This window comes from Triturus cristatus, chromosome 4_2 (genome assembly GCF_964204655.1).
Source record: "Triturus cristatus chromosome 4_2, aTriCri1.1, whole genome shotgun sequence".
NCBI lineage: Eukaryota > Metazoa > Chordata > Amphibia > Caudata > Salamandridae > Triturus > Triturus cristatus.
In genome coordinates this window covers 28,754,654-28,781,261 of record NC_140586.1, presented here as the reverse complement: position 1 = coordinate 28,781,261, position 26,608 = coordinate 28,754,654, and the positions used below count along the sequence as shown (strand labels likewise).

The following is a 26,608-nucleotide window of genomic DNA, read 5'->3' as shown; positions in this document are numbered from 1 at the left end:
TCAGATTCTTTTAACATTGTGTGTGTGAATACTGTAACTCTTCATTTTTAAAGACCGATTTTAAAACTGTTTGAGTGTGATTGACAACTGTGTTCTCCTGAAGCCTAACCACTGCCCCTTGACGATCGACCCCTCGCGCAGCTGAGCTAGGCGCTGAGGCGGGTTGAGGACAGCCGCCGTGAAACCCCAGGGACACGCCCACTGAGTTAGGCCCCCCCCCCTTCTCCCCTTTTCACAATGTGCTGTTTCCGGAGGCGCAGCGGACGGGCGCAGCGGGCGCGCCGGCGGTGCGCCGAAGGCGCGCCAAAGGCAAGCCCGTCTGCGCCCGTCCGCGACCTGACGGGACCAGGGGCCACAACCCCTGCCCCCCACACCATCCAGGTCAGGACATACAGCTCAGCCGCCATAAAAAAGATAAGGCCCCCTATTATGGCTCAATGTCCGCACTCCTTCCTCCCAGCCGATCTCTCTACTCAATGCCCTGGCTGCAAACACTCCTTTGACACTAGTGAGTCACCAGCCACGTCACAGGAATACCAGATGTACCTGTTAAATTGCCGATCTCTTCCCCGACACAGCATGCAGATATGTCTACTCCTAGAGGATCACAACCCGGACGCCATCTTCTTGACGGAGACATGGCTCACGTCCCATTCAGAGCCAGACATAGTCACCGCCCTACCCCCCGGGTTCCAAATCCATAGGATGGACCGGACCAAGGGAAGAGGGGGAGGCCTGGCTATTATTCTAAAAGAGAAATACTGCTGCCACATTACTACCGAAGCTATCCCCGAATGCGAAAGCATTGCATTCAGAATAGACTTCTCGGCGAACAGCTCCCTATCTGGTACCCTGATATACCGTCCCCCAGATTCAGGAAAGCTGTTCCTTAGATCTCTACCAGACATCATCGCGAATCGGCTCCTAACCCCGGCTAACTATACAGTTCTAGGAGACTTTAACTTCCATTTTGACTCCCCCACAGACCTTGTTGCTAGGGAATTAACAGAGGACCTAGCAGCTCTGCAACTGACTCAGTTGGTTAGGTCCCCCACCCATGAAAAGGGAAACTTGCTCGACCCAATCTTTAGTAACTGCACCGGACTAACGGTCGGGCAACCTACCCGCCTCCCATGGACAGACCATTTCCTCATCCCATTTACCTGGTCTACCACCAAACTTCCCTCACTGCCCCCCCGTCCCATAACCAGGAGGAACTGGAAAAAACTTCCCATAGAGCCCTGGCCAATTATCCTTGAAGGCTCCCGCCCACCTCCCTGTACAAACCCCAACCAAGCAAATAACAACTATGAGGGCTGGATCAGGAAATCATTGGACACGATCCTTCCTCTACGAAAATCCGCTCCCAAGAGACTACACAAGTCTGCTCCCTGGTTCTCAGATTCCCTGAGAGACTTGAAACGCCTCTGCAGGAAAAAAGAGAGAGCTTGGAGAATAGATTTCCTTCCGGAAAATAAAAAACAATACAAAGAGGCCATTAAGGCCTACAGAAATGGGGTGAGAATAGCTCAGTCCTCCTACTTTGCAGACCAAATAATGGCAGCAAAATCAAAACCCAAGGAAATCTTCCATCTGGTCAAAAAATGCATTACCGTCAACACTGCCCCCCCAGTCCCGAAATCATTAGAGCAATGTAATGAACTTGCAGACTTTTTCCACAATAAAGTCACTCAGATTTAATCTGCCTTCCCGGTAACTGCTAACAATTCAACTAACCAAAGACCCCTGAACAATTCCCCCCTACAAGGACAGCCTATGCTGGACCATTTTCCCCCACTAAATCTGGAGACACTGCAACAACTGGCAGTCCAAGTCAAATCTGGGTCCCCCCTCGACCCGGCTCCACCAGAAATACTGCTCCAGGCAGGCCAAGCCATCTTTCCAGTGGTGCTAGAGCTCCTTAACTCATCCATATCATCCTGCACAGTACCAACCGGATGGAAGAGAGCCATGGTACGGGCTCTGCTAAAGAAACCCACCCTCAATCCAGAAGATCACTCTAGCTACCGCCCAATTTCATTACTTCCCTGGGTAAGTAAGGTGCTAGAGAAACACATAAATACCCAGCTGACACAATTTCTGGAAAACCATGCACTCCTGGATCCATCCCAGACAGGTTTCAGGCCAAAACATGGTACGGAAACTGCTTTGCTGGCAGTCGTCGAAGAGTCTCGAAGGATACTGGATCAGGGGGGATCAGTGGCAGTGATCCTCCTTGATCTAAGTGCAGCCTTCGACACTGTCAGCCATGCCACTCTGCTGAACCGTCTGCAAAACATCGGTGTCGGAGGTGACGCACTAAAATGGCTGGAATCATTCCTGCATAACAGATCCTTCCAGATCTTCGATGGGGACATAACATCAGTCAGAAAACCCCTAGACTGTGGAGTACCACAGGGCTCCTCTCTGAGCCCTCTGCTCTTCAATGTCTATATGAAACCATTGGCTGGGCTCGTCGAACCGTCAGGCATAAAAATTGTATCATATGCCGACGATACCCAGCTAGTGGTTTCATTGACTCAGGAAAGCACCGGCCACACCTCAGGAAACCTGATGAACTGCCTAGAGGATATAAAAAAGTGGATGACAGGCTCTTCATTAAAGCTGAATGGAGACAAAACGGAGCTCATGCTCCTAGGCTCTGCTTCACCCACTCTATTCCCCTCCATGTGGCCTGGATGCTTGGGCACCCCTCCCACCCCCAAAGAGAGTGTAAAAAGCCTGGGAGTATGGCTGGATAAAAACCTCTCCTTCTCCACCCAGGCTACCAAACTATCCGCTATGTTTTGGCTTACTTAGAACATTAAGGAAGGTCCTCCCCCTCCTCTCAATGGAGGCCAAACAAGTGGCAGTTCAGGGCCTGATCCAGTCCCGGCTGGACTCAAATAACGCTCTGTATGCGGGAGCCCCAGAGCTGTCCATGCGAAAACTGCAGGTCGTCCAGAACTGCGCAGCCGCGCGTTGTTGCAGATTCCGAGGACACAGTCTGCAAAACCCGCCCTGGTCGCCCTACACTGGCTCCCAGTAAAGCAGAGAGTGGCATTTAAGGCACTATGCATCGCCCACCGAGCTTTCTGGGGGTCCGGTCCTAGGATCCTTAACAAACTGGTCACTCAATACCATCCTAACAGAACTCTCCGATCTACGGAAGCCTTTCTAGCCGTCGTCCCAAGAGTGCGGAGAGCCAGAACCGGAGGAAGGATGTTCTCCTTAAACGCTGCGAAGATGTGGAACACACTTCCGCTACAAATCAGGTCCAATCCCAACCTACTCTCATTTCGCAAGCAGCTGAAAACTTACTTGTTTGCTAGGTCCACCTAAAGCTCGTTTTCCATCACTCATCAGTTCTGTTTTTTATGCCTTAGCGCTTGGACGCCCACTGGGCAGCAATCGCGCTTTACAAATCACAATACAATACAATACAATACAATACAATACAATACATTGTCTGTGCTTGTCCTGCTTTGATGGTTCAACGAAGAGTTCTATTAAGGCGGGAGTTCCTTGAACGAGAAATTAGGTCCTGCAGGCATGCACTGGTGGAGTCCATGGACCCAAACAACACCATGCTGAACATTAGACTGACTCAATTATTGATCTGTTTTAAGAAAATGATCAGCTAATAGGATATGCGATGTGTAATCTGGAGGGGGTCCCTGAATGTAATTCTAAATTGTAATAACTCGGAAACCTCTAAGGTTAACCTAGCACGCACAGAACCTGTGAAGGACGGGCTGTTAGGGACTGAAACTAGTAGTTCCCTAACCCGTTAGACTCCGATAACTACTTTATTTCTGTATTTTTAATGATGTGAATTCTCGCATAATTGCTTTTAATAGTGGGTCTCTCAGTCCATCTGGCACCGTATTCATATTTCCCTTAGTCCCGCTTATAGGCATTTTAACTACATATATTAATTTACTTAAGGGACATTTTAGTTGCTTGCTTTTTTAGACATCAGGGTAATGATAGATTCCTGTTTAGTCACTTTTTATCTAACATAGATTAGTGTTTGGTATCCTGACTAAAATCTCTAGGAAGGAAAGTTGAAGAAAGCAAAGGGTATGTAGCGTGAAGAGTCGAGGTTGTACTAGTTGTATGACATACCCGCTTTTATCCATTTTACTTTTTTATTTGTTATGTGTTTTTTAACTGTGATTCTGTTTATGGTTTTAATTGACTAATAAACGAATATTAAACTAGTGTGCCTATTCTGTAGCACTTAGTGGCTTTTCTACTATAGTTAGCCATTTGGGCTGTTAAGCCTGTAACCTGAATGTCCTGCTTAAAGGAATAAAGTACTGATCAGCTTGCATTTGTTAAATCTTGCATTGTGCTCAAAGGTACTCTTGATAGATCTGTCAAACGTGTGTGAGGTCTTGATCTGATTTCACCTCTTGTGATGTCGTTTTCTGAGAGTGCACGGGTTATATTTCTTGTGATGTCACTTGCGATGTCACAAACCTTGAAGTCACTTGCCATAATGTCATTTGCATACTGCCTAACTTTGCTAATCCCCCCCACCACTTTGTTTTTTTGGGACTTGTGCCCTGACAGTTACAGAGTGTTGGAATTGATCACTGAGTAGGATGTGGGGTTTAATTCCTGCATGGGCTTGGAGCAGTGGGCGAACAAAACCTGGATGGGTTGGGGGGTGTAGGGGGTAAATATTGAAAGACATAGCTAAAGACATTGATATACAGAGAGGTAGAAAAATAGAAGCGCACACAATATTGTTGGTGGAGATGAGAGCAAGAGGATACCACGTGACTTACTTAGACCGTTAAAATAATGGCATAGCGTAGCACTATGCTAGCCCATCAGACTGCCATGGCAAGTGGTGTTAGGGGTTTCCAAATGGATTACCCAATCTGTCCTTTTTTGCAGGCGCCCCCCTCCAGTTGACCCTGAGATACTGCGAGCCATGAAGAAGGTGGGGTTCATTGGCTACGCCCCCAATCCAAGGACAAAGCTGAGAAACCAGGCGAGTAATGTTTTTCACCCTTTCCATAAACTATATTTTTGAGCATACAATGAAAGATGCAATTGGTCAGACATTTGTTTTTTCCATTTAGAAACTTAGAAACTAGCAGGTTTGCCACTATCGAAAAATCCTCCTGTCCAACAGAAGATGGTATTATCGGGACCACAGACACGCACCAATTGTTTGCATTTAAAGAAAATGTGGGGTGTAATTTGCAGATCTGCCAACTTGAAAAGAAAATGTTCAATTGTGAGGAGGCGTGGCTTTGTGGGGCAGTGCTTTATGCCAAGAACTATCGGAGAGGCCCATCTGTCTCCGTCCCCTGCCCCATCAACCTCATCCCCCCTCCAAAACAAGCATTTACAATGCAATGGTCTCGGCATTGTTAAAGTTAGAGCTATTGGCATTGCTCATGACATTATTTTTGTTTTTAAAACATTTAAAGAAACGGCATTGTCATTTACAATGTCAATAGCTTAATCACTCCCAAATGCGAGACATATTGCATTTGCACCTGCACACAGAGCCACACACACAAAGCCACCCACACACACAGAGCCACTCACATAGCCAACTACACACACAGAGTTACCCACACAGAGAAAGCCACCACGCATAGAGCCACCTACAAAAAAAGCCACCCACACCGAGCCTCCCACACGCACACCGAGCCTCCCACACGCACACCGAGCCTCCCACACGCACACCGAGCCACCCACACGCACACAGAGCCACCCACACGCACACAGAGCCACACACACACACACAGCCATCTGCTCTCCCTCAGCCGGCTTGTGAGTGTAATTTCCCATGTGCTTGTGCTGGCGTCACTAGGATAAGCTAGTCCCCATTGTTTGGTTTGCTGCGCGACTGTATACATATGTTGCCAGTTAAGTAAACGCACTTGCTGTGTACACAGATCTATGCAGCCGGTGCATCAACCCGGTGAGACATTTTATAAAGCAGACAGTGTGTGTCCTCTTAAGTAGGCCAATATAGATCCATTAACACATTTGGAATGGGCTTTGTTTCTACTTTATTTGGGGCACAATTAATAAAAATAAAAGTTAACTGTCGGACATCAGCCCTTTTGACTCCACCCCCATTCTGCTGCTACTCATTGACCCCCGATATATGGGATTCCGGAATATATTTTCCATTTCCAGCCCTGTACATAACCATGAGAACTGTTTTGTTCGCACGTAAAACTTGTCACTGGCATTGTAAGAGTTGTTGGATAACGGCAATGTATGATTAAAACACAAAATGCGTTTCATGTTCCAGGTGGAGAGTTTTTTCAACAGGAGCACTGTTCGTGTTCTCTTTAACTGTTGACTTTTAAAGCTATTGCAGAAGGCATGCGCAACACTACAGAATAAGTTAATCATTTTACAATCCCTACAGAACTGTTTTCAGGGCGATACAAGGGTCAAACAGATGCGAGCGCTACTGACCTGCAGAGGTTGGGAAGCCAGGAGGAGAAGGATGAGAAATTCCGGGCAAGCGTGTCCAAGGCTTTTGCAGGAGGGAGTCCACATGGCTGTGGGGTCTGTGCTTGTTTTGAGCGGGTCCAAGAGCGCTAGCTCGGTGCCACAGTTTGCGTTGATGTGTATGAAGGAGGGGTCAGCTCAGTCACCGGTGAGTCAGGCGTGCATCTGTCAAGGGGAGGGTCTCCCCTCCAGATGATGCGAAGAGTCCCTCCCTCAGTGTCTGTCACCACCTCTCCAGATCCCAGTGTGCGTGCAGCTCTAGATTGAAAACACCCTTTGCTGCTTGGCCCCTCCTGCTCACGCCACCGGTGACTGGGGCCTCCTGACGCCAGGGAGCCTCCATCCTCCACCCAGCGACCTGCTTTTCCACATCTGTACGCAAGACAACGCTGATAATGTGATGTCTACACACGCGGCCAGAGCCCTCCCCTCCCCCAAGCTCAACCAGCCACACGCCCGGAATCGTTCTCAAGCAAGTGCCCACAGCCTCGTGCAACGCCATTCCTGATTGGTCACCTGTCGGCCAAGTAACCAATCAGAATCCAGCTTCAATGGTGGAAGGAATAAATACAAGATGGCTGTCCCTATAAAGCCAGGCTTTTGGGTGCTGGGGGTGTGATCGTAAAATCTGTTGTTTAATTTCGGGGCGCGGATCTGTGGGGTACCTGCATAGTTCAAAGTGCGAACACCTACTCTGCAGACAGCACTGGATACGCCGATCATTCAAAAAGTACTTTGTATACTCATTGCTTTCAGATTACTTGTGTGTGGCGTTTAACTGATTTCAAATGGGGGTATGAGTGACATCCTGCTGCCAAATGTGACATTTCGAGAGGTACTCTCACGAGTAAAATTGCCCCCTTTTTTGAACGACATGCTTTAAAATGCCTTGAAATTGCTGCAAAAAAAGTAAGTCACTGGTCCATTCTATGCAATTAAACCTCAATTCACCATCTGCCAAACAAGCACACCACCGCCTTTCTCCGATGCGAAGCAGAAATGCCTCGGAGAAAGGCAGCGGCATTTTCGGATTCGGGGGCGTGTTTTCGGATTCGGGGGCGTTTAGACACGCCCATCGAAAAGTAACGAAAAAACACGCCCCGGAATCCGAAAAGGACGGGGCCTGTTCGGAGTGACGAAGCTCTTCTCCAATGGCTGGCCAGCATTCAAGAGGCCAGCCAATGGAGAAGAGGGGAGAAGAGGGGCGGGTGCAAGCCCCTCTTCTCCAAAACATTAAATCTCGGACCGAGACTGCGCAAGCGCAGCCTTCGAGCCGAGACCTAAAAAGACCAAAGCAAAATGTTGCAGAGACTGCTGCCAATGTTCTGGAGTGTTTTCACACCCTTTAATGGACTCCTGCTGCTTAAAGCCTCACACTACGAGCTGTAAATCCACTGTTTGCAGCGGTTTCCAGCTCATCTCCCCTGCAACTGAGATCGGCTCCCTTTGCAGGGTCACCAGGTGAGGACCCGATATCATGTAAAACACAGTGGCCCAGGCCCTCCGAGGGGCAGCGGAGGGGGCTCCTGGGTGGGAAGCCCTGGGCCTGGCATGCGCATCCGTGCGGGTTGCTGATGAGACAATTCACAACAAGAGACACCACCCACACGCCTTGCACCCAGAAAAACTGGAAGAAAAGTCCCTCCGTTCGCCAGACACAATATCTTTGTATTCTTAATGTCGGCCATTTATTGAGAATCATTTATGGTGGCAGGAAACCTTTGATATAGAGTGTAGAAGTGAGTTTTTAATCCCACTTATTTTAAAGCACCAAGACGGCAAATTACGTTTTTTATTACTATGGGAGGATAAGTGCAAAGTCTGCTGAAATTGAATAATGTTTCGATATAGTTCACTGGCCCGAAAAAAAAGTTTGTAAAAAATGGCCAGAAAATGTGGAGTTACGGCCAGAGGTGCTAATTTTAGAAGTGTGGAGATAGGCTTGATTCTCCGCAGCTTAACATCCTGTGATTCTGGGCAAATCACTTAAACTCCTGTTGCCTATTTTTTTTTTAATAAAAACACATGAATGTGCTGTTGTGTGATGTAACTGGTGCTCCTGTACACTGCTCCAGTGCATTCGGGTCAAGTTCACGCTATACAAAATTGTAAAAAATCATAAACTCTCTGTTGGAAGAGTTAATTTGAAAGCGGGTCTGCATGCAATTCAGTCTGTATGTTTTTGTAATTTTGATCAAATTCTTGTCAACAGACGTGACCATGTGTGAACCGGAAAAAACATATGCCACTATGTTGGCGGAGTGTGCTGTACAGATTTATCCATTGACTTTTTCGACATTTCTGTTATAGCCATTAAACACAAAATAACTAAATGGCAATATTGCACCCATTTTTAAGTAGATTCCGAGAAGGCGAGGCGCTACAGTCATCAAACCTCTGCTTCATATGTGGAAGAACATACGCATGTGCATCTCCATATAGCTTCCGGTTAAGCATAGTGACGTAAGTGGGCAAGTACTGTCCAGTACTCCGTGCCTGCGACTCTAGAACTCGAAAGGGAGAGTACCTCAATTTCTCAGTAGGGGTGTAATAATACTTTGAATGGTAGCGTACCAGCACTTTCAAAAAGCAGACAGGTACTTGGGGGAGGGGGGGGGGGTACCAGCACTTCCCAATAGCAGGCAGGTACTTAGTACATGCCCTTCTTTAATTTGAAAGGGTCAGTACCTGTATTCTTCAGCACTGCTGCAATGCATTTAATGGAAGAGTACCGGCACTTCCCAGAAGCAAGCAGCACTCTGGAAAATGAGTCCCTGCACTTCTGTATCTCCACATACAATACTGCATTGCATGCACTGGTCAGGCAGGAATGTTTTCGCCTGAGTGATGCTACCCGTTCATGCATGCCATTCTGTGTCTGGTTTTCAGGTGGGAGTGTTTGTTAGGCAGTGTGTGTATTTTTTTTTTTACTGGTACTTACCTGGGGCGCATGATATTATTGTATTTTAATTGCAATTATATAGCACTTACTACCCCTGACTAGGCATCAAAGCGCTTTTCGGCGTGTGGCACGCTACCCTGGAACCCAAAAATGATTAATGACTGGGGATGTTGCTTGAGCAGATGCTAATGCATGCCCTCGAGAGGGCGGTGCGCCTGTCTCGTCCCGACCACTCTCCTTAACACCAGTGTGTTGCTCCTTAGATTTTCTTTCTAGTTTGTGAAAATGAGTCACCGAGCGCTGCCCTGTTGCTGTTATCCCAGGATTGCAATCCTGGCTGAAGAGGTGTGAAACCCCGAAACCGGTCGTAGGATGCTTGTTTCCAGTCCAGGGAGGACCTGGCCTGGCAGTTCGGGCTGGACTGTTCCCATTGGGCACAGGGTCAAGACTGATTTGCATATGGCTGGGTCCAAACTGGAATGGCATGGTGAGCAAAAAAACGATGGATTTAGGCCCAGATCTCTGTACTGGGATGAATGTATGACATTGTTCTGCATTCTGTCCATCAATAGTTCTTTTTGCAGTTATCCCAGGCTGGACATGCCTGCCATGGCCTGTAATTAGCTCCAGGCATGTGCAAACAGCCCCCCACAACGCACACACACCATGCTCCCCCAAAGGAGCATTCCGAAATCCAAGTAACCCGTTGTACAGCTCACTGAAGCCATATACAACAACCCCGCGAATGGTGCGCATGAGATGCGGGAGCTGCTGGTGTGCGCGTGCGGTTGCGAGCAGCAGCATATCTTTCCAATTATCGCGCCCGTGTCTGGGCACGATAATTGGAAACATATGCTGCTGCTGCACGTAACTGACACCAATAGGCCATGGGCGGAGCAATGCGCCCGTCTTTGGCCAATTGCGTGCTGTCTTTGTAAAAAAGACACAAGCAAAGACCAATAGCGTGGCCCAAAAGGAAAAGCACACGCACAAGCGTGTGCGATCCCTAGGGCAGTTTCCAAACCCCCTACAAGAGGTCTCTCGCTGTGCGAGCAGCGCTGTGCACTGCAACGCTAGGCGCGAAACCTAAAAATTCATATTGTAATAATAAACAAGCATTGGCATAGCCAATAGGTCTGGCCTTTGGGGCCTTAGAAGTGTTTAGTTATCTAGCACAATATCCTTGGTGCAACAACATCAAGTGTTGCATGGCTAAACACTTATAAGGTCCCAAAGGCGAGACCTATTGGCTATGCCAATGCTTGTTTTTTTTTGTAGATATTTTTTAGAAAAGTAAATTCCCTCGTCTGGAATCCGTGTTAGCGCAAGAATCTTTTGTTTCCGCCATTCCAGTGTTATGGTACCAAATTCTTTGACCTCCGAAGGAAGAAAGGGGAGCATTTGCCCTACTGGCAATGGAAATTGGTTGTGAAGTGCAAGATAAGCTTGTTTGAGCTTTTGATTTGCTGATCTACCTCTTAGTTACTGATACAGGTGACTCATATCACCCTTATTGAGAAGGATACTGGTAACAATTGTCTTGAAAGGGGGGTGGGGTTCGTTTGTTTACTGTTGTTTTTTGTTTACCAGTTTGGTTATTTCTATTTATTTTGACTGGCACATTTTGTTGAGGAGTAGGGGACTATTTGAAGAATATTCCTGGGCTGGTTTCTCTAAGTCTTTCTCTCATTCCCTTTATAACAAGCACGCCGCAGTCAATTTAATTGTGACTTAGAAGAAAAGTTTAAACGTCTAGTAAGTCCCTTTGGGTCATCAGTGCCTCCAAACATAGCATAGACATAGGGCACCGGTACCTGATTGCTTGTTTGTGAGCTGTTATATTTTGGCTTTCAGCCTTGTTGAACAGTGTTAATGATTGATTAATTTCTTTCAAAATTGAAAACGTTCCTTGAAGCTGATAGATATTTTTTCACGGGTACTGCTTGTATGTTAGGAAACCATTGTTCCTTCATTTAACTGTGTGTATGTAAGACAGAAGCATCTTTTTGCCTTCAAAAACAGTTTATAATTGGTTAGGAAAGCTTTATTAAACTCTTCCATGAACGCTGGCTACATCATTTATAGGCAGTATCTCATATTTTACAAATTATGCCCACTTCCGTACGTCCATCCTTGTAGGGAATGCAAACCGATTTCAGACACCCTAAAATACAAACCATTGCAAAGCCGGAAGGGCCCACATTTAAAGTGCAAGTGCTTAGCTGCTGAATTTGCCTAAATGTTTATATAAAAAATCGATATGGCCTGCTAGTGCATCATGATGCATGCGCATGTATAAATGACGGACTTGAAACGGTTTTGGAAATGGTCAATGTTTTTTAACATTTCATTTGCCGTTCTGAGGGGACCGACTGCTGTTTCTAAATGGTAAATTAGACCAGCATTGGCCGCGCGCGAAAGTGAAAGCAGCGCGACGCGGCGGGGGGGAGGGGCGGAGGAGCATTGAGGAAGCAATCAAGTGAGAGGAAAGACCGATAAAGCTGGCGGTTGCGCGTGTGCACGCAAGCTCTAGGCCAGCTAAAGCAGCTTGTGGTAGCACTTTTAAAGCCCCTACTAAATGTCTCTCCGTGCAGCGCATGCGCTGGCTCAGGCGAGACCTAAAAGGCCATCAATACTTATACTTCCTCAAAGTTATTTGCAAAAATATAGTCCACTTTTCAATTAATTATCCAAAGAATTCAATCTATCGAAAGTTCATTAAACTCAGTTAAAATCATTAGTTTTATAAAACTTCTCAAAAGTGCATATCGTTCATTCAGTTTAAAATGACCACATACATTTGGGGTAAAGGGCATTGTAACTCCAACTTCAATCATCATAATATTCATAAGTTAATGCCTCTGGGGCTTGCTCGGAGTGACCTGTGTTTGAATTGTTGCGTTTGTGCTTAGTGGCGCTGTGATTGCCTACGTGACTACGTGTTTTTTATCTCCGTTTTGGTTTTATTTTGCTACTTTCGTTTTTAATCATACTTTGCTGCTACTTTGGGCATTTGTACTCTTGGTCGCTGCTCCCACCCACATACTTGCACTTCAAAATAAATTGAATTCTTTTGCACATTTCCCCTACCTCCTCGTTGATTTCGACTTCTGCTGGGGTGAGGGGGTTAGTTCACTACCGGAAGTCCCGTGGTGCTGCCGAGAGGCGCCATCTTGCTGGTTGACGCTCTAGCTCTCCGTCACCCGGGCGTACTTAATGCGCGCTTAACGGACGCGAAGCGGACGCGCAACGGACGCGCGCAGCGGGCGCACCTAAGGCAAGCCCGTCTGCACCCGTCAGCGTCCCGAAAGCGACCGGCGCTGGCCATGCTACTTGGCCGCCTCGGGGATCAATGGTATGTCGAACTTATTCTAGTGCTTTGCTTAGAACTATGGATGTGTCTCACACTTTGGATGTGGCGGTGATGCCTTTACGGGCGTGTAGTGTATGTGGATTCAAGCTGGGGGGGGGGGGGGGGGCTGTATTTTCGGCCAGTGAGGACTGGCGTCCCTATGAGCGGGCTAAACCTTTCCAGATCTCGGCAGCGCTGATAAATGTCCGCTAACTTAAATCATGTGGACGTATTCGGGCTGTTGGAGGACGGCTCACTAGATATGTTGTTCCTTACGGAGACCTGGCTTGACTCTACTTCTGACCCCATTGTCTCTCTGGCTACTCCTGTGGGCTTTAGGATCTTTAGAGTCGACCGTCAGGGGGGTAGGGGCGGTGGAGTTGCTGTCATATATAAAGATCTATGGGATCTTCGTTTGGGGGACACCCCGGCTTGGGCCGGCTGCGAGGTGCTTGACTTTAGCGCCCGCCTGTCAGCTCATTTCACTCTTGGTATCTCCTTGATCTACAGGCCCCACTGGACCGGCCGGTCCTTTTCTTCAGGCCTGTGGAGACGTGATCATCTCTAGGGCTGTCAGGTTCTCCCATTATCTGGTCTTGGGTGACTTGAATTTTCTTATGGACCAACCAGAGGATAGGGAGGTGATTGACCTGCTGGATACTCTTCATATTGCCCAACTTAGCCAGCGCGTCTGCCTTCCCACCCACCGGGCTGGACACATTCTGGATCCTATCTGCTCCAATTTTCCTATTTTTTTAAGGGATCCCTGCCCAGTGTCTTGGTCTGACCATTATTTTTCCTGGACTGTCTCTAACGCCGAGACTTTGGCGCGTTTTTACCAGAAGCCAGCTTTTGGGAAACTCAATCCTTTTGAACTTGAGCAAGCCTTGGACACCTCCAGGCCTGTCTTGTCTGGGGGTCTGGAGGAGTGCCTGTCAGGGTTTACTGGCTGGGTGTCCAGGGCACTGGCCTCTGTGGCCTCCCTTCGACCCATTAGACCTGCCAGAGCTGCGCCCTCCAAACCGTGGTTTACTCCTGCTCTCAAGGCGGCTAAACACAAGTGTAAAATTTTAGAGCGGGCTTGGCGCCGGAGTGGCTACTGCCCCGTGGCTAAAACAGAACTTAGAGCAATGCAAAACACTTATTATGCTGCCATTGCTACGGCGAAAGGCCATTTCTTTGCAGCCCGCATTGACTCGGCCAGGAACAACACTAAAGAAATCTTCGCCATTGTGCTGAGTTTCTCTTCTCCGTTGGCCCAAGCTAGCGTTACTCCCTCCTCTTTTAACTGGTGTAACACTCTGTCAGGGTGCTTTAGAGATAAAATCAAGGCCCTTCAGGCCTCTTTTTCCTCAGGTAATGGCAGTCGTGGAGAGCCGCTGGTGGTTCAATCTGCGCCCCCCTCTGGCATGCTGTCTGCCTTTAGATCAGTTAACCCCCTGGAAACTCTTAAAATTCTCAGAGGTCTAAAATCTGGTTCCCCTGCCGATGCCTGCTCGGCCAGGCTTCTGGCTGCGGTAGCGGAGAGCGTTCACCTCGAAGTTAACTCTATTATTAATCTGTCTCTTCAGTCAATGGTTGTTTCTCAGGATTGGAAGCCGGCGACGATTCTACCCCTCCTCAAAAAGCGCTCTCTGGATCCTCTTAATCCAGGCAACTACCAGTTCATCTCCAAAGTCTGTGAGAAGGTGGTCAACAAGCAATTAACAGAATTTGTGGAGACCGAGGCACTTCTGCACTCAGCTCAATCAGGTTTTCGTGCTGCTCACAACACTGAGACTGTTTTGGTTGAGGTGGTGGAGGCGATTCGGGAGTGCCTTGATGCCGGGGGTAGGGCAGCTTTAATTCTGCTGGACCTCTCTGCGGCATTTGATACGGTCCCACATGCTCTTCTTTTGGCCCGTCTCGCAGAGGTGGGAGTCTCTGGGGCTGTTTGGGGCTGGCTTAGGTCTTTTTTGGAGGAGCGGGTTGAGCAGATTTGGCTCCCCCCTTTTTTCTCCTCTCTCCATATGGTCACTACTGGAGTCCCGCAGGGATCTTCCCTTAGCCCTCTGCTCTTTAACATTTATGTTACGCCACTGATCCATCTGGCTGAAGATCTTGGGGCTAAGGTATTGGCCTATGCGGATGACACCCAGTTGTTGTTCACCTGGGATAAAACATCAAATTCTGTCCTTGCTGGGCAACACTGCCTTCGTTCCATCTTCAATTGGTTGGCGGATGGTCAGCTTAAGTGCAATGAGCAAAAATCTGAGATGTAGCTTTTCGGCAAATTTCCTGCTGACTTTCGTGAGCAGTTGTGGCCGCAGGACTTTACACTACCCCTGTCCATGGGCCAGCCCGCTAAGAACTTGGGTGTTTGGTTCGAGGAGAATCTTTCCTTTTCTACTCAAATCAGGAAAACTGCTGGCTGCTGCTTTGGCCTTATAAAAACTCTTAGGAATTTTTTTCCACTTCTTCCGCAGGCCACTAGAGAAACAGTCACCTGTGCATTGATTCTCTCTCGATTGGACTACGCCAATGCCCTTTATGCCGGGGTGCCTGGGTACCTGATTAAAAAACTACAGGTGGTCCAGAACATAGCGGCCAGACTACTCCTGGGCATTTCGTTAAGGAAAAGTGTTACTCCTCATCTGAACTCTCTTCACTGGCTGCCCGTGGTGGCTAGGATCAAGTTCAAACTCTTGGTCCTGGCCCATCGTGCCCCCTCTATCTCCAGAGGCACTTTTCCTTCTATGTCCCGTCGCGGGCCTTGCGTTTTTCGTCCCTCTGCTTTGCCTATGTCCCGCGCCTCAAGCTCCAGAGGTTGGGGGGCTGTTCCCTCGTGGTTAAATCCAGCATGGCCTGGAATGCTCTTCCATTCGCTCTTAGCTCCACTCAAGATCTTGCAGCGTTTAAAAAGAAGCTTAAAACACATCTTTTCGTATGATGGGCCCTTCCTCTACCCCTTGGGTTTCACGCCGGGATACTCACGAGTAGCCGAGCGCGTTACAAATGGACATAACATGACATAACAAATAGGAGTAAGTCTTTCTTCTCTTGATGGACATTTGTATAAAATTGCTCGCAGCATTCATAATTTTATCATTCTCCAAACTACAAATAAGATTAAAAGCACGTTTATAATGATAAAATGTATTAGCTAAAAAAAAGTGGTTTCAAAACAAGTTTACGCATGTCCCTATAAAAATTACGGAATAATAGAAAATGCAGCATGGATGGGGGCGATTTTCCGTCACATGGGCAATTTGGTAATATATGATACCTTTTTCTGGACTTAGGGAAAGCGACTAGATAATGTAGGGTACCAAGCCTTAATCTTGTTAAATAGAACCTAATTTGGGTATTTCTTACTTTAATAAGGTAGGGTTGTATGCCCGTAAAAAGTGGGCGCTCATAGTAAGAAATTATACTTTGTTTCAGGCTTGATTCACCATCCCTTACCAAATCCATTGCGGCAATAAACCTTACTTTCAACTCTTTTTTTACTATACCCTTGTATAGACATAGGCTCTTTACGCTCTAGAGTTAATTTGCAGCTTTTTAATAAAGTTTGAATATATTCAAGCCACAGTATTTTTCTACTAATGTCCAGAGCCAAACAATCCAGTATTATATCCTTTGTAAACCTTGTTTCTTTTTTCGTCCATATCCCATGCCATAGGGTAAGTCTGGCTGTTATTATAAAATCACTAATGTAAGGGACTGACAATTCTCTAAGCAATTAGATGTAGAACTTGTGACTGCTAACAAACGTTTTTAAAATGTATTCTCTTGTAATTGGAGGGCGGCGATATTCGCCCTTCCCCATAGGGCTGCACCATAGCATGCAGTTGAAATAGATGTGCTTCTATATAAAGTAAGCATTTCCCTTGTGGCTTTATTTCCTATTTTGGTAGAAAATCTAAATATGCCCTCAATTGTTTGCGTACATTTTAAATTGGATAGGTTAATATGCGTACCCCATGTACCATTCTCATTAAACAGTAAGCCCAAATACATAAAACTTGAGACTCTATCAATTACGGTGCCGCCCACATGGTGCTATTTAATCCTTGCTCTTGTTCTTACCACAAGTCATGATGAAAGTTTTTGCTAGGTTCAGCTTTAAATCCTTTTCAGTCATGAAATGAGCAGATTTTTCTATCAGACATTGCAGGCCATTCGCCGTCCTTGACATGAGGACGGCATCATCCGCATAGAGGAGTACTGGGGTGGGACGAGCACCTACCTTCTGGGGGCCATCAACCTTTAGATTCGGCAGAAAAAGAGTCAACGTTATTTATATATAATGAAAATAAATGGGGAGCTAAAACACACCCCTGTCTTAACCCCCGGTTACCCTAAAGTCCGACGTACATTCACCGTTTATACCAAACCGAACTCTGAATAGTAAAAAGGTATACATCTGGGCCACTGCACTCTGCCACTCTACTCTGTGCCACTCTGCACCACTGCTCCCTGCATTCAATGCCACTGCATTCTACGATGCAGAACTCTAATCTGTGTCACTGCATTGTACGCCTCTGGATTCTGCGCCACTACACTCTATGCCACTATACTTTGTAACACACTACGCCAATGCTCGCTACACCACTCCACTCTATGCCACTCAATGACACTCTACTCCACTCTTCTCTATGCCACTAACTTTTAGCTATGCTGAACAGCAGCGCAGCTGGTGTGCAACATGGCTAAAACACATTGTCAAACCCAGTAGCTCTTGCACAGGCGAGACCTTTTGGCTTTGCCAATGTTTGTTTTTTGAATGTTGGCTGCAGCTTCTCGCATGTTCTGCCTGCACTAACTAGCCACCAACTCAGAATTAAAAGCAAATGCCCAGATGCGTTCCTGTTTTCAAAGGAGAGGAACAAAGCTGTTATGTATATCCAAACCCATCAGGAATTAGTACTTAAGGAGGCAGGGCTATCCTGAGCTAGTCCGACCCTTGATTTTGGTTGTTGCCCTCTTTTTGTCAGTTTTGCATTTTGGAACATAATCTCAGCTTCCAATTTATGGGCCAGATAGTGAAGGTATCTCTGAGCAACCAGGAGGCTGCAAGAATATAAATTGTGGAGACTGATGCTCAAATTGCTGTGATTTTGGCCAAATAAACTTCCAAGCCTGCTTCATTGCATCTTGGATTTAATGGAAAGCAGCAATGATACATTTGCAAGATGCAGGTGGACTTCTTACCCTAATTCCAGGTGGGGGTGAGAAATACTGCAGTAACAAGGGTGGTTCTCACTGCAACTCCATTCTATTGAAGTATATTTCTCTTCTGTTGCAGAAAATGTTTGTGACAAGGCATTGTAAAACATAGTAAGGAGTGAAATGAGTATTAAAAACTGATCGAATGGAGGGGGGGCGTGGCTTGATCGGCCATCATGGCGGACGCAGCTTAGTTAAGCTCCGTCCACCCACACCTTCATCCGCTCTAAATCCGACGCAAATCCTGCCCGGCACTGTTACCTCTGCTCTGCCGTATGCCCTGCCTGTCCCGGCATGTGGCGATTGGGACAATCTAACCATCTGAGTCATTGCGGCGGTGTCTCCCGCCGATCCCTGGCTGGACTACGGAGCTCCACTCCCCCGTGTGCGAGTGGCCGGGTGCCCGCCTGTGAGAGCCGCACATTGATTCCAGGGTGGCGCTCCAGTCTCCGGTGGTGGAGCGTCCCGTGGCGGTGGCGGGCTGCCTGGTTTGCACGCGGCGTCCAGGGATTGCTGCGACTCGTCCCCTGTAACATGGCGGCCGCCATTATGCTGATGCGGTGCCGAGGTTGAACAGGCGCCGCCTGGTGACGCGGCCCTTCCTCACACGCCGGCGCCTGGAGCTGGACATTGGAGACGTTAGCACTGTGGGCCTGCTTTATCGGGGAGGGCGGAGTGCGCTGTGCGGTGAGGTCTGTTGACCGGCGCCCCCACCGCCCGACGAGTACCATCCTTTTGTGGCTGTGCTGCAGTAGGGGACATCCAGTTATTGCCACCCCCAGAACCGGCGACCGGGGTGCTACGGGCTGCTGCGGATGGTGGTGGGCCCTGACGGGCGCTTCCCACTGCGACGCCGATTGGTCACATGGGTCAGGTCGTGGCCCAGACGGTGAGTGACCCCATCGCATTCCTGGGAGGCTCCTCCCTCCTCTGAGACCGGCGCTGGATTGGCCCGGTCTGGTTGGTGTCCAACTGCCTGTGGCGCCGTCGTGCTGGGGGCTGCCCCCCCCCACTCTGGACTACTGCGTGGGTGGCCCTGTGGTACCCCGGCAGCTGCGGGCCAGCTCACCTTGGCCCCCTTGCTCAACGAGCAGCACTGCGTACATCCTGTATTCCGCCTTAGGGGAGAGTCCTGTGGGCGCAGCGGCTCCCGGCTCCTCCAAGGGACCATCTCGTCTGGGCTCTCCCTGGGCCCCGGGGGCCGGGGCTGGTGTGTCGGTCGGCCGCCCTGCCGCCTGATCCTGTTTCTCCTGGCTTGATCTCTTTAGAACGCGGGGTGCTGTTCCTCGTACTGCGCCCTCTTTGACGTCTGCCGTCCTGGTTTCATCTGCCCGGGGAGTGGGCTCCTTGCGTCCCCTACACTACTTCGTGGCCCGGGCTGCCCGGTCTGATGGGCAAGGGCGGACCGAGTGGTGCTGGCCCCAAGCAGGGCACCATCGAACAATACACTACGGCTGCCGGGGGTGCTGCCGGCGGAGATGGGGGCAGCTCGGCCCCTGATAATGCGACCCTCCTTGCGGCAATCAACAATGCCCGGGACACGTTGGATGCCAAGATTGGCGCAGTGGGATCCGAAGTTTCATTCTTGCGTCAGGACCTCCGCAGGGCGGTGGACCGCATCACTGAGGCCGAAACTAGAGTTTCTACAGTAGAAGACTCGGTAACCTCCCTCCAGAAGAAAGTGAACAAACTAACGGTGGTCATGCAGGAATTGGCGACTAGGGTGGAGGATACAGAAGGCCGCGCTAGACGGAACAACCTGCGCTTCCTGGGCCTTGCCGAGGGGTGCGAGGGATCTTCCATTACCAACTTTATCACCCAATGGCTGAAAGACATCCTTCCTGGTGATCTCTTATCCTCTACCTTTGTTGTTGAGAGGGCACACAGGGCCTTGACACAGAGACCCCCTCCGGGTGAGGCCCCGAGGCCTGTTATTGCGAAAATTATGGACTATGCGCACCAAGATGCTATCCTGCGGTTCGCCAGAACACACAAAGATGGCTTTCTACACGACTTCCGCTCAATCCTGGTGTTTCCGGACTACACACGCCTTGTACAGCGACAACGCCAATCCTTCATGGCCGCAAAGCGCAGACTCCGGGAATTGAACATTCAATATATGTTGCTATATCTGGCTCGGATGCGGGTCATCTACAACTCCCAAGTCCTACTTTTTCGACACCCCCGAGGCGGTCTTTGCATGGTCGGACGAGCGCCCTCGGCTCTGGGCGACCTCTCCATCGGCCATTGACTCAGACTCCTCCCGTAGCTCTCGTACTCAGCGGCCGCGCCGCAACAAATCCCAGAAGCTGCGAGGGCCGGGGTCTGACAGAATATTTCCGAGTCCTGAGCGTCCACCGTGATCAGCCCTGATTGCTCCACACGTCATCTGGTGAAATATAAGACTGTGTAAGGTTAACTGCATACCACTAATGTTCTTTTCCGGGTGGCGTGGGTTTCTGACCACGAGCTGCTGGGCTGTGTCCCCCTTGCACTCCCTGTTTTCTTGGTGTTTTTGGGTGGGGTGGGATCCATTGGTGATCTATCTGGGGGCCCTCGGTTGGGGGTCCGCAGCTTTGTACACCGCAACAGATGCTCCTTGTTTTTGGTTGTGTTGGCTGGGGGGAGGGGGGAATGCGTTCTTGGTTGTTGGTTTATACAGTTTATTGGTTTTTATATATGCAGACGGTGGGATGTTTAGGTCTCGCCTGACCCAGCGCATGCGCTGGTCTGGCGAGACTTATTGAGAGGGATCCAAAAAGTGCTACCAGGCCAGTCTAGAGCTACAGTGCATGTGCGCGGGCGCGCGCGCCGCGCTTACTTTCACTTTCACGCCGCACGGCCGCTTTGATGTGTGATTGTGATCGCGATCACTTTCACTTTCACTTTGCATTGCCAATAGGTCTCGCTTTTGGGACCTTATAAGTATTTAGTTATGCAACTGTTGCATGGCTAGACACTTATAAGGTCCCAAAGGCGAGACCTATTGGCTATGCCAATGCTTGTTTTCATATTGTCTTTTATGCGGGTGTTTTAGTTCCAGTCAGTGTGTACCGCAACTCTTATGACACCGGGTGACGGAAATCTTCCCGGCGACCTAACAGTGGTGTCTTGGAATGTCCGGGGGCTCCTTAATAAGGTGAAACGAGTTGCAGTTCTACACCAGGCAAAGTGGTATGGGGCGGATGTCCTGCTCCTTCAGGAGACTCATTTAATGGGGACGAAAGCTCCATGCCTCGCCTGCTTTTGCTTCTGTCACATATATCATGCAGGGTTTACGAGAGGCTCCAGGGGGGTGGCGGTACTCATCCATCACAGGGTTCAGTTCAAATATATTGCACATAGGGCGGATCCCAGAGGGCGGTTCCTGTTTGTCACGGGCACAGTGTGTGGTGAACAGATCACTATTAGTAGCATTTATACCCCTCCCCCCATGTGCCACATTTATTGACAACTTATTGGGGATTTGGAGTTCCCATGCCGATACCATGGGGCCCTTAGACCGCCAGCGTGTCCTCCATTCCCCACCGCCCCTGGGCCCGGCCAAATTGTCTACTCTGGCATCTACGATGGACTGGGCCGACATTTGGCGGGAGTTTCATCCTACTGAGCGTGCATACACATATCTCTCGGCGGTCCATGGGTCGCAGTCCTGCCTGGATTATTTTCTTGTTCCCCGAGTTTTTCTACATAGATTCTCGGCAATACAACATAGACCTCGCGGTCTCTCTGATCATTCCCCGGTCACAATGTAATTCCACACATGTTCCCGCAGGCCCCCGTTCTGCTGGCAAATGTCCCCGTGGCACCTCCACAGCCCAGCCTACTGGTACTTCTGCCCCTTTGAACACGGTCCTCTGGGAAGCCCTCAAGCCGACGGTCCGGGGCTGTGAAATAAGCTATCGCACACAAGAGAAATGCGCACGGCGCAAACAACTTGACGCATTAGAAACACGCCAGGCGTCCCTCTCTTCCCAGCTCAGCACCAATCCCTGCCCCATCATTCGCCGGAATTTAGTCCTAGCGCAGCCGGAGCTGCGCCAATACCTATTGGGCGAGGCCAAAGAGATCTGGGAGGCATCACAACACCGGATCTATCAATGGGGGGATAAGTCCAGTAAAATGCTCCACAGACTGTGCCAAGCAGACGGCGCCCCTGCTGTTACGCCCACTATTCGCGGTACTGACTGGCAATGTTCCCTCTAATTATTTTCCTCTGTGTGCGGCAGTGTAGGGTCTGTGTGCGCTGAAGTCATGGCTATGTGCGCCACGAACCACACCGCGCGTGTGTGCAGAGCCAAATATCACTACAAACGTTTGCTTAAAACCCTAGCAGCCCAGCTCTGTTAAGAGACATTTTATGCCTCTGTCTGATGTAACATTTCCTATACATTGATTTACACACTATGATTCAGTGTCTCTGTGCAATGTGTATTCGATGTAAAGTGCTTAACACCTTACACTGGTATGAGTGGCGCTATTAAACAAAATAAATATGAAAGAGAGAGGGGTTATGGAGACTTGAGGGTCACTGTTAAAGGTTGGTAATGAGAGTATCCGTGGCGGAGGTGGCCATTGGGGCGCCAACGAACATTGTCACACCAGGCGCCACCAGCACTAAAGCCAGCCCTGTTCAAATGGCACTAATAATGACAGTGAAATTATGAAAACATCCCACATTGCAATTTCAAACCTTGGCAGCTATGTTGCTGTATTTCTTTTCTTAATACGGTTGGGCTGCGGGGGGATTGTTTGCATTTGTTAAGGATTTCGTGTTAATTGCAGCTCATGATGGGTGCTGCGATTAACATGAAAACTTTACCAAATGCACAGGGACATCTTAAGGATTTTGAGTGCCAGGGCCAAACTTATTTCCGGGGCCCCTGATTAGAACAGCTTTGGATTTATGATTCAATTTCAGCTTTTTCATGTCCTTTTTGGCCAGGTCACCCACACCGCAGAGGCACACTGGTCCAAATTCTAAATGCGCTTCAATGTAATATTCAGGGATAGTGTATGTGTTTTCAAAATTGTCACATAGCCTGAAGGAAAAGGAGCGGAGAATAGTGAGAAATAGGATTTAGTGGCGGAGAAAGGGGGAGAGAGGAACAAAGTAGAAAAAAAGTCAGGGGGCAAAGGCGAGAAATGGGGAAGTGGTATTGGAGAAATTGGTAAGAGAGGGACAGAAAGAGAAAGGCAGCCAGAGGCTTTGGAGAACTGGGAGGGAGAAAGGAGAATGGAAAACCGGTAAGTGAGAAAGCAAAGGACAGGCAGTGAGAGGGAAAAGGAGACAAGAATGGGATGGGGAGAAGGGAAAAGTGGGTAAACGTGGAGCGGGACTAATATGAGGAAGAAGAAAAAGAAGAGAAGGAGACGGCGAGAGCAGCTGGGAAGTGGAAGAAAAAAGGACAAAAGATATATCAGAGAAGACAGCGAGTGTGGTATGGCAATGCTTCAAAAGTAGCGTCTCTGCATATCGACATTGGGGGGTTCTATAAGGAGCCTTTTTCGCCATCTTGTCATTCCTAAACACTTGCTCTATGTAACCGTGCTCACCTGAACGAACTAAGAAGGGTGGAAGGCTGGTTAGGCCTTGTCAAGATTTTTAATCTTGCCAAGATGCAGGTCTGAGCAGATGGCAGCTGCAAGTGTGTTAATGACAGATCCATTTGTCGGGAGTATTCTCTTCACGAACACTTGCTTCCCTTTTCTTTTTGAAACTCAGGGGCAGCAACATTGTCGTGGTGTCACCAGGGCTTTAAGTGGAAGCGTTTTCAATATTGTATGAAAGCCATAGTTGCTGCTTATTTATCTCATGCAACTGACAAAGCCAATAGTCCGACTTCTTGTAGGTATGATGTTACTTGTTGTATCATATATCTGGGTGCAATGACAGAAACAGGAAAATACAAGTTGGGGGGCACACTATGCCAAGCACAGAAAAGTTTAAAAAGTCACACAATCACCCCGCAGCGAGGACAACCCAGACATCTGGGATGGCGGTCAGTGCACGAACATCCCTGGAGAATACCGTTGCCTCTGCTATGATGGGTTTATGGCTTCCTTGGACATGAGAACCTGCATCAGTGAGAACAGTGTTATTTTTCCTTTGACAATGACATCAACGATCAGAGGATTCTGTCTATTTCCTTTTATTAATATGGTATATTCAGCTATCTAAAATCGCACCATAATCTGGATAGACACAGTTCATCACTCCTAGCCCTGACCACGAGTGTACGCGTGTGAGTGGGAAACATACTTAATGCATCTACAGAGAGCATGGCATATACCTAATTTGCTCTCGATACTGGGGTCTGAAAAACACCAGATTCATGTAAATTGCTCATGAACGCCTGAAAGCTGAGGTTTGTCAGGGGCACTGCATTCTTCGCTCTCCTCAGAGATAATGTGATCGCCGCTGAAAGGCAGGTGCCATAACAGCTGAGCTTTATTGCAGCAAGCGAGGAGAGATGGAGGCTAGAACTGAATGTTACAACAATAGCCCAACACGATTGTTATTTCATGTCCTGCGATTGGCTGTCACTGATGTAGTCTTCCCTATGTTCTATTTTCACTTCTGCAGACATTTGTGGATTCATGAATGACATCATTCCCTTGCCACATATCTCAGTCAGTGCTCTGCCCTGCAAGGCCCTAACTCCTTCAGTGAGTCACAAAACTGCACAATGTCCTATTGGAGAACCATCAAAAACTGCACACTGTCCTATTGGAGAACCATCAAAAACTGCACATGTCCTATTGGAGAACCATCAAAAACTGCAATATGACCTATTGGAGAACCATCAAAAACTGCAATATGACCTATTGGAGAACCATCAAAAACTGCACTATGGTCTAGTTGATGAGGGCAATGCGCTGTCTCTTCACATGGGGGTACCGTAAAGCCGTGTGTGACACCCATCTGTGGGGTCTCAATGCTGGAACAAATGCATCTGCTGCATTGGATCTGGTGCATTTTAGGCATCCAAAGCTCGTCAGGAATAAATGCCCGTTAAGGGGTTCCGATTACCATCAATACTTAAACAAGAGGCCACAATCGTCCCTGCACCGCGCTTTACTAACAAAAGAGTAGAGCCAGTTTAAAAACACAGCATGTACTTTGGTACACGCTGTCTTTTTAAACCGACTCTACTCTTTTGTTAGTAAAGCGCGGGGACGATTGTGGCCTTTTGTTTAAGTATTGATGGTAATCAGAGCCCCTTCACGGGCTGTGATTACCACCAATACATAAACAAAAGGCCACAATCAGCCCCGCGCTCTGCAGCCACACGCCCCCGAGCCCACCCCCCAAGCCGCCACTAGCCGTCCCAAGCTGCCACAAGCCCCCCCCCCCCAAGCCGCCTCAAGCCCCCACAAGCCCCCTTACCTGCACTCTCTACTACTCCTCGCCAGCACCGCTGGAGAAAGTGCCTGCTTTTCGCGCCGCCCGCTTCTTAAAGCGGCGGCGCCTCTCTCCGGACGTCCTGGAATCGTTGTGCGTGCTCCACATCTGGGAGTGCGCGCTGAGGTCGGGGAAGGTGCGCGCGCGCCTTAAAGGGAACGTAGCTGACTGGTCCTTATATACGTCACCTGAGGGGGTAGCCGACGTCTTCGCAATCCATTTTATGTCCCTCTATGCCAGGCAGGAGCAAATTTCTGCTGAACTTATCGCGGAATTTCTTAGAGACATTCCACCCCGTCGACTCCCTGATTCCGTACGGGACCGTCTAGAGACTCCAATAACGGTAGAAGAATTGACTGGTGCCCTCAACGCGCTCCGTCCGGGTCGCGCCCTGGGACTGAATGGTTTCCCAATGGAATTTCTCCGATCCCATATACCCCTTCTAGGACCTCCATTATTGGCTACCATCTTAGACTTCAGACCAGGCACGGTTGCCAAGCGACTGGCGTCACGCGGAGATGGTGCTCTTTCCTAAACCAGGCAGACCACCTGAGGACCCATCTTCTTATCGCCCAATTTCTCTCATAAATTTTGAACCCAAATTGTTAGGGAAAGTTTTGGCTGCCCGTCTTCGGGGGTGCATTACTGATCAGATACATCCCGATCAGTCGGGATTCATGCCACAGCGGGCCACTAGTGATAATATCAGGAGAATCCATAATGCCATTGCTGCGGCTCCCACCCTTGGTCGCCCAGCTGCCCCCCTATTAGCCGATATCGTCAAAGCATTCGACTCGTTAAGCTGGGTCTACCTTTTTCAACTACTTGAGGCAATTAACTTCGGACCCCGATTCCTGACATACATACGCCTACTCTATACTGAATTGACAGCATCGGTCCGCATTGCAGGACACCGATCCCGCCCCTTCCCGATCCGGCGGGGCACCCGTCAAGGATGCCCACTTTCCCCATTATTATTTGCTTTGGAGGTAGAGCCCCTGGCGGCCTGGGTCAGAAGTGACCCGGTGCTCAGAGGATTTGATTGGTCCAGTTCAAGATCTGATCGCATAGCATTATATGCGGATGATGTCCTATTTTTTATGACAGACCCCTGGTACTCCGGACCCGGATATTAGAAATTCTCAGAGTATTTGGGAGCACCACTGGCCTTCACGCCAATCCAGCTAAATCTATCCTCTTCCCAGTGTGCGGACATCAGAGCCGCGAGTCGTGGGCCGCGCAG

The 26,608-nt window shown here is 48.8% G+C and overlaps 1 protein-coding gene across 3 annotated transcripts in view; it reads left to right on the top strand.

The window, feature by feature from the left end:
• PAN2 (poly(A) specific ribonuclease subunit PAN2) overlaps positions 1 to 26,608 on the top strand; it is a 1,342,435-nt gene that overhangs the window by 762,735 nt on the left and 553,092 nt on the right. For all 3 annotated transcript variants that reach the window (XM_085600270.1, XM_085600271.1, XM_085600272.1), the window contains exon 8: positions 4,909 to 5,005. In XM_085600270.1, coding sequence (XP_085456396.1) covers positions 4,909 to 5,005 — 97 coding nt within the window. The remainder of the gene's footprint in view (positions 1 to 4,908; positions 5,006 to 26,608) is intronic.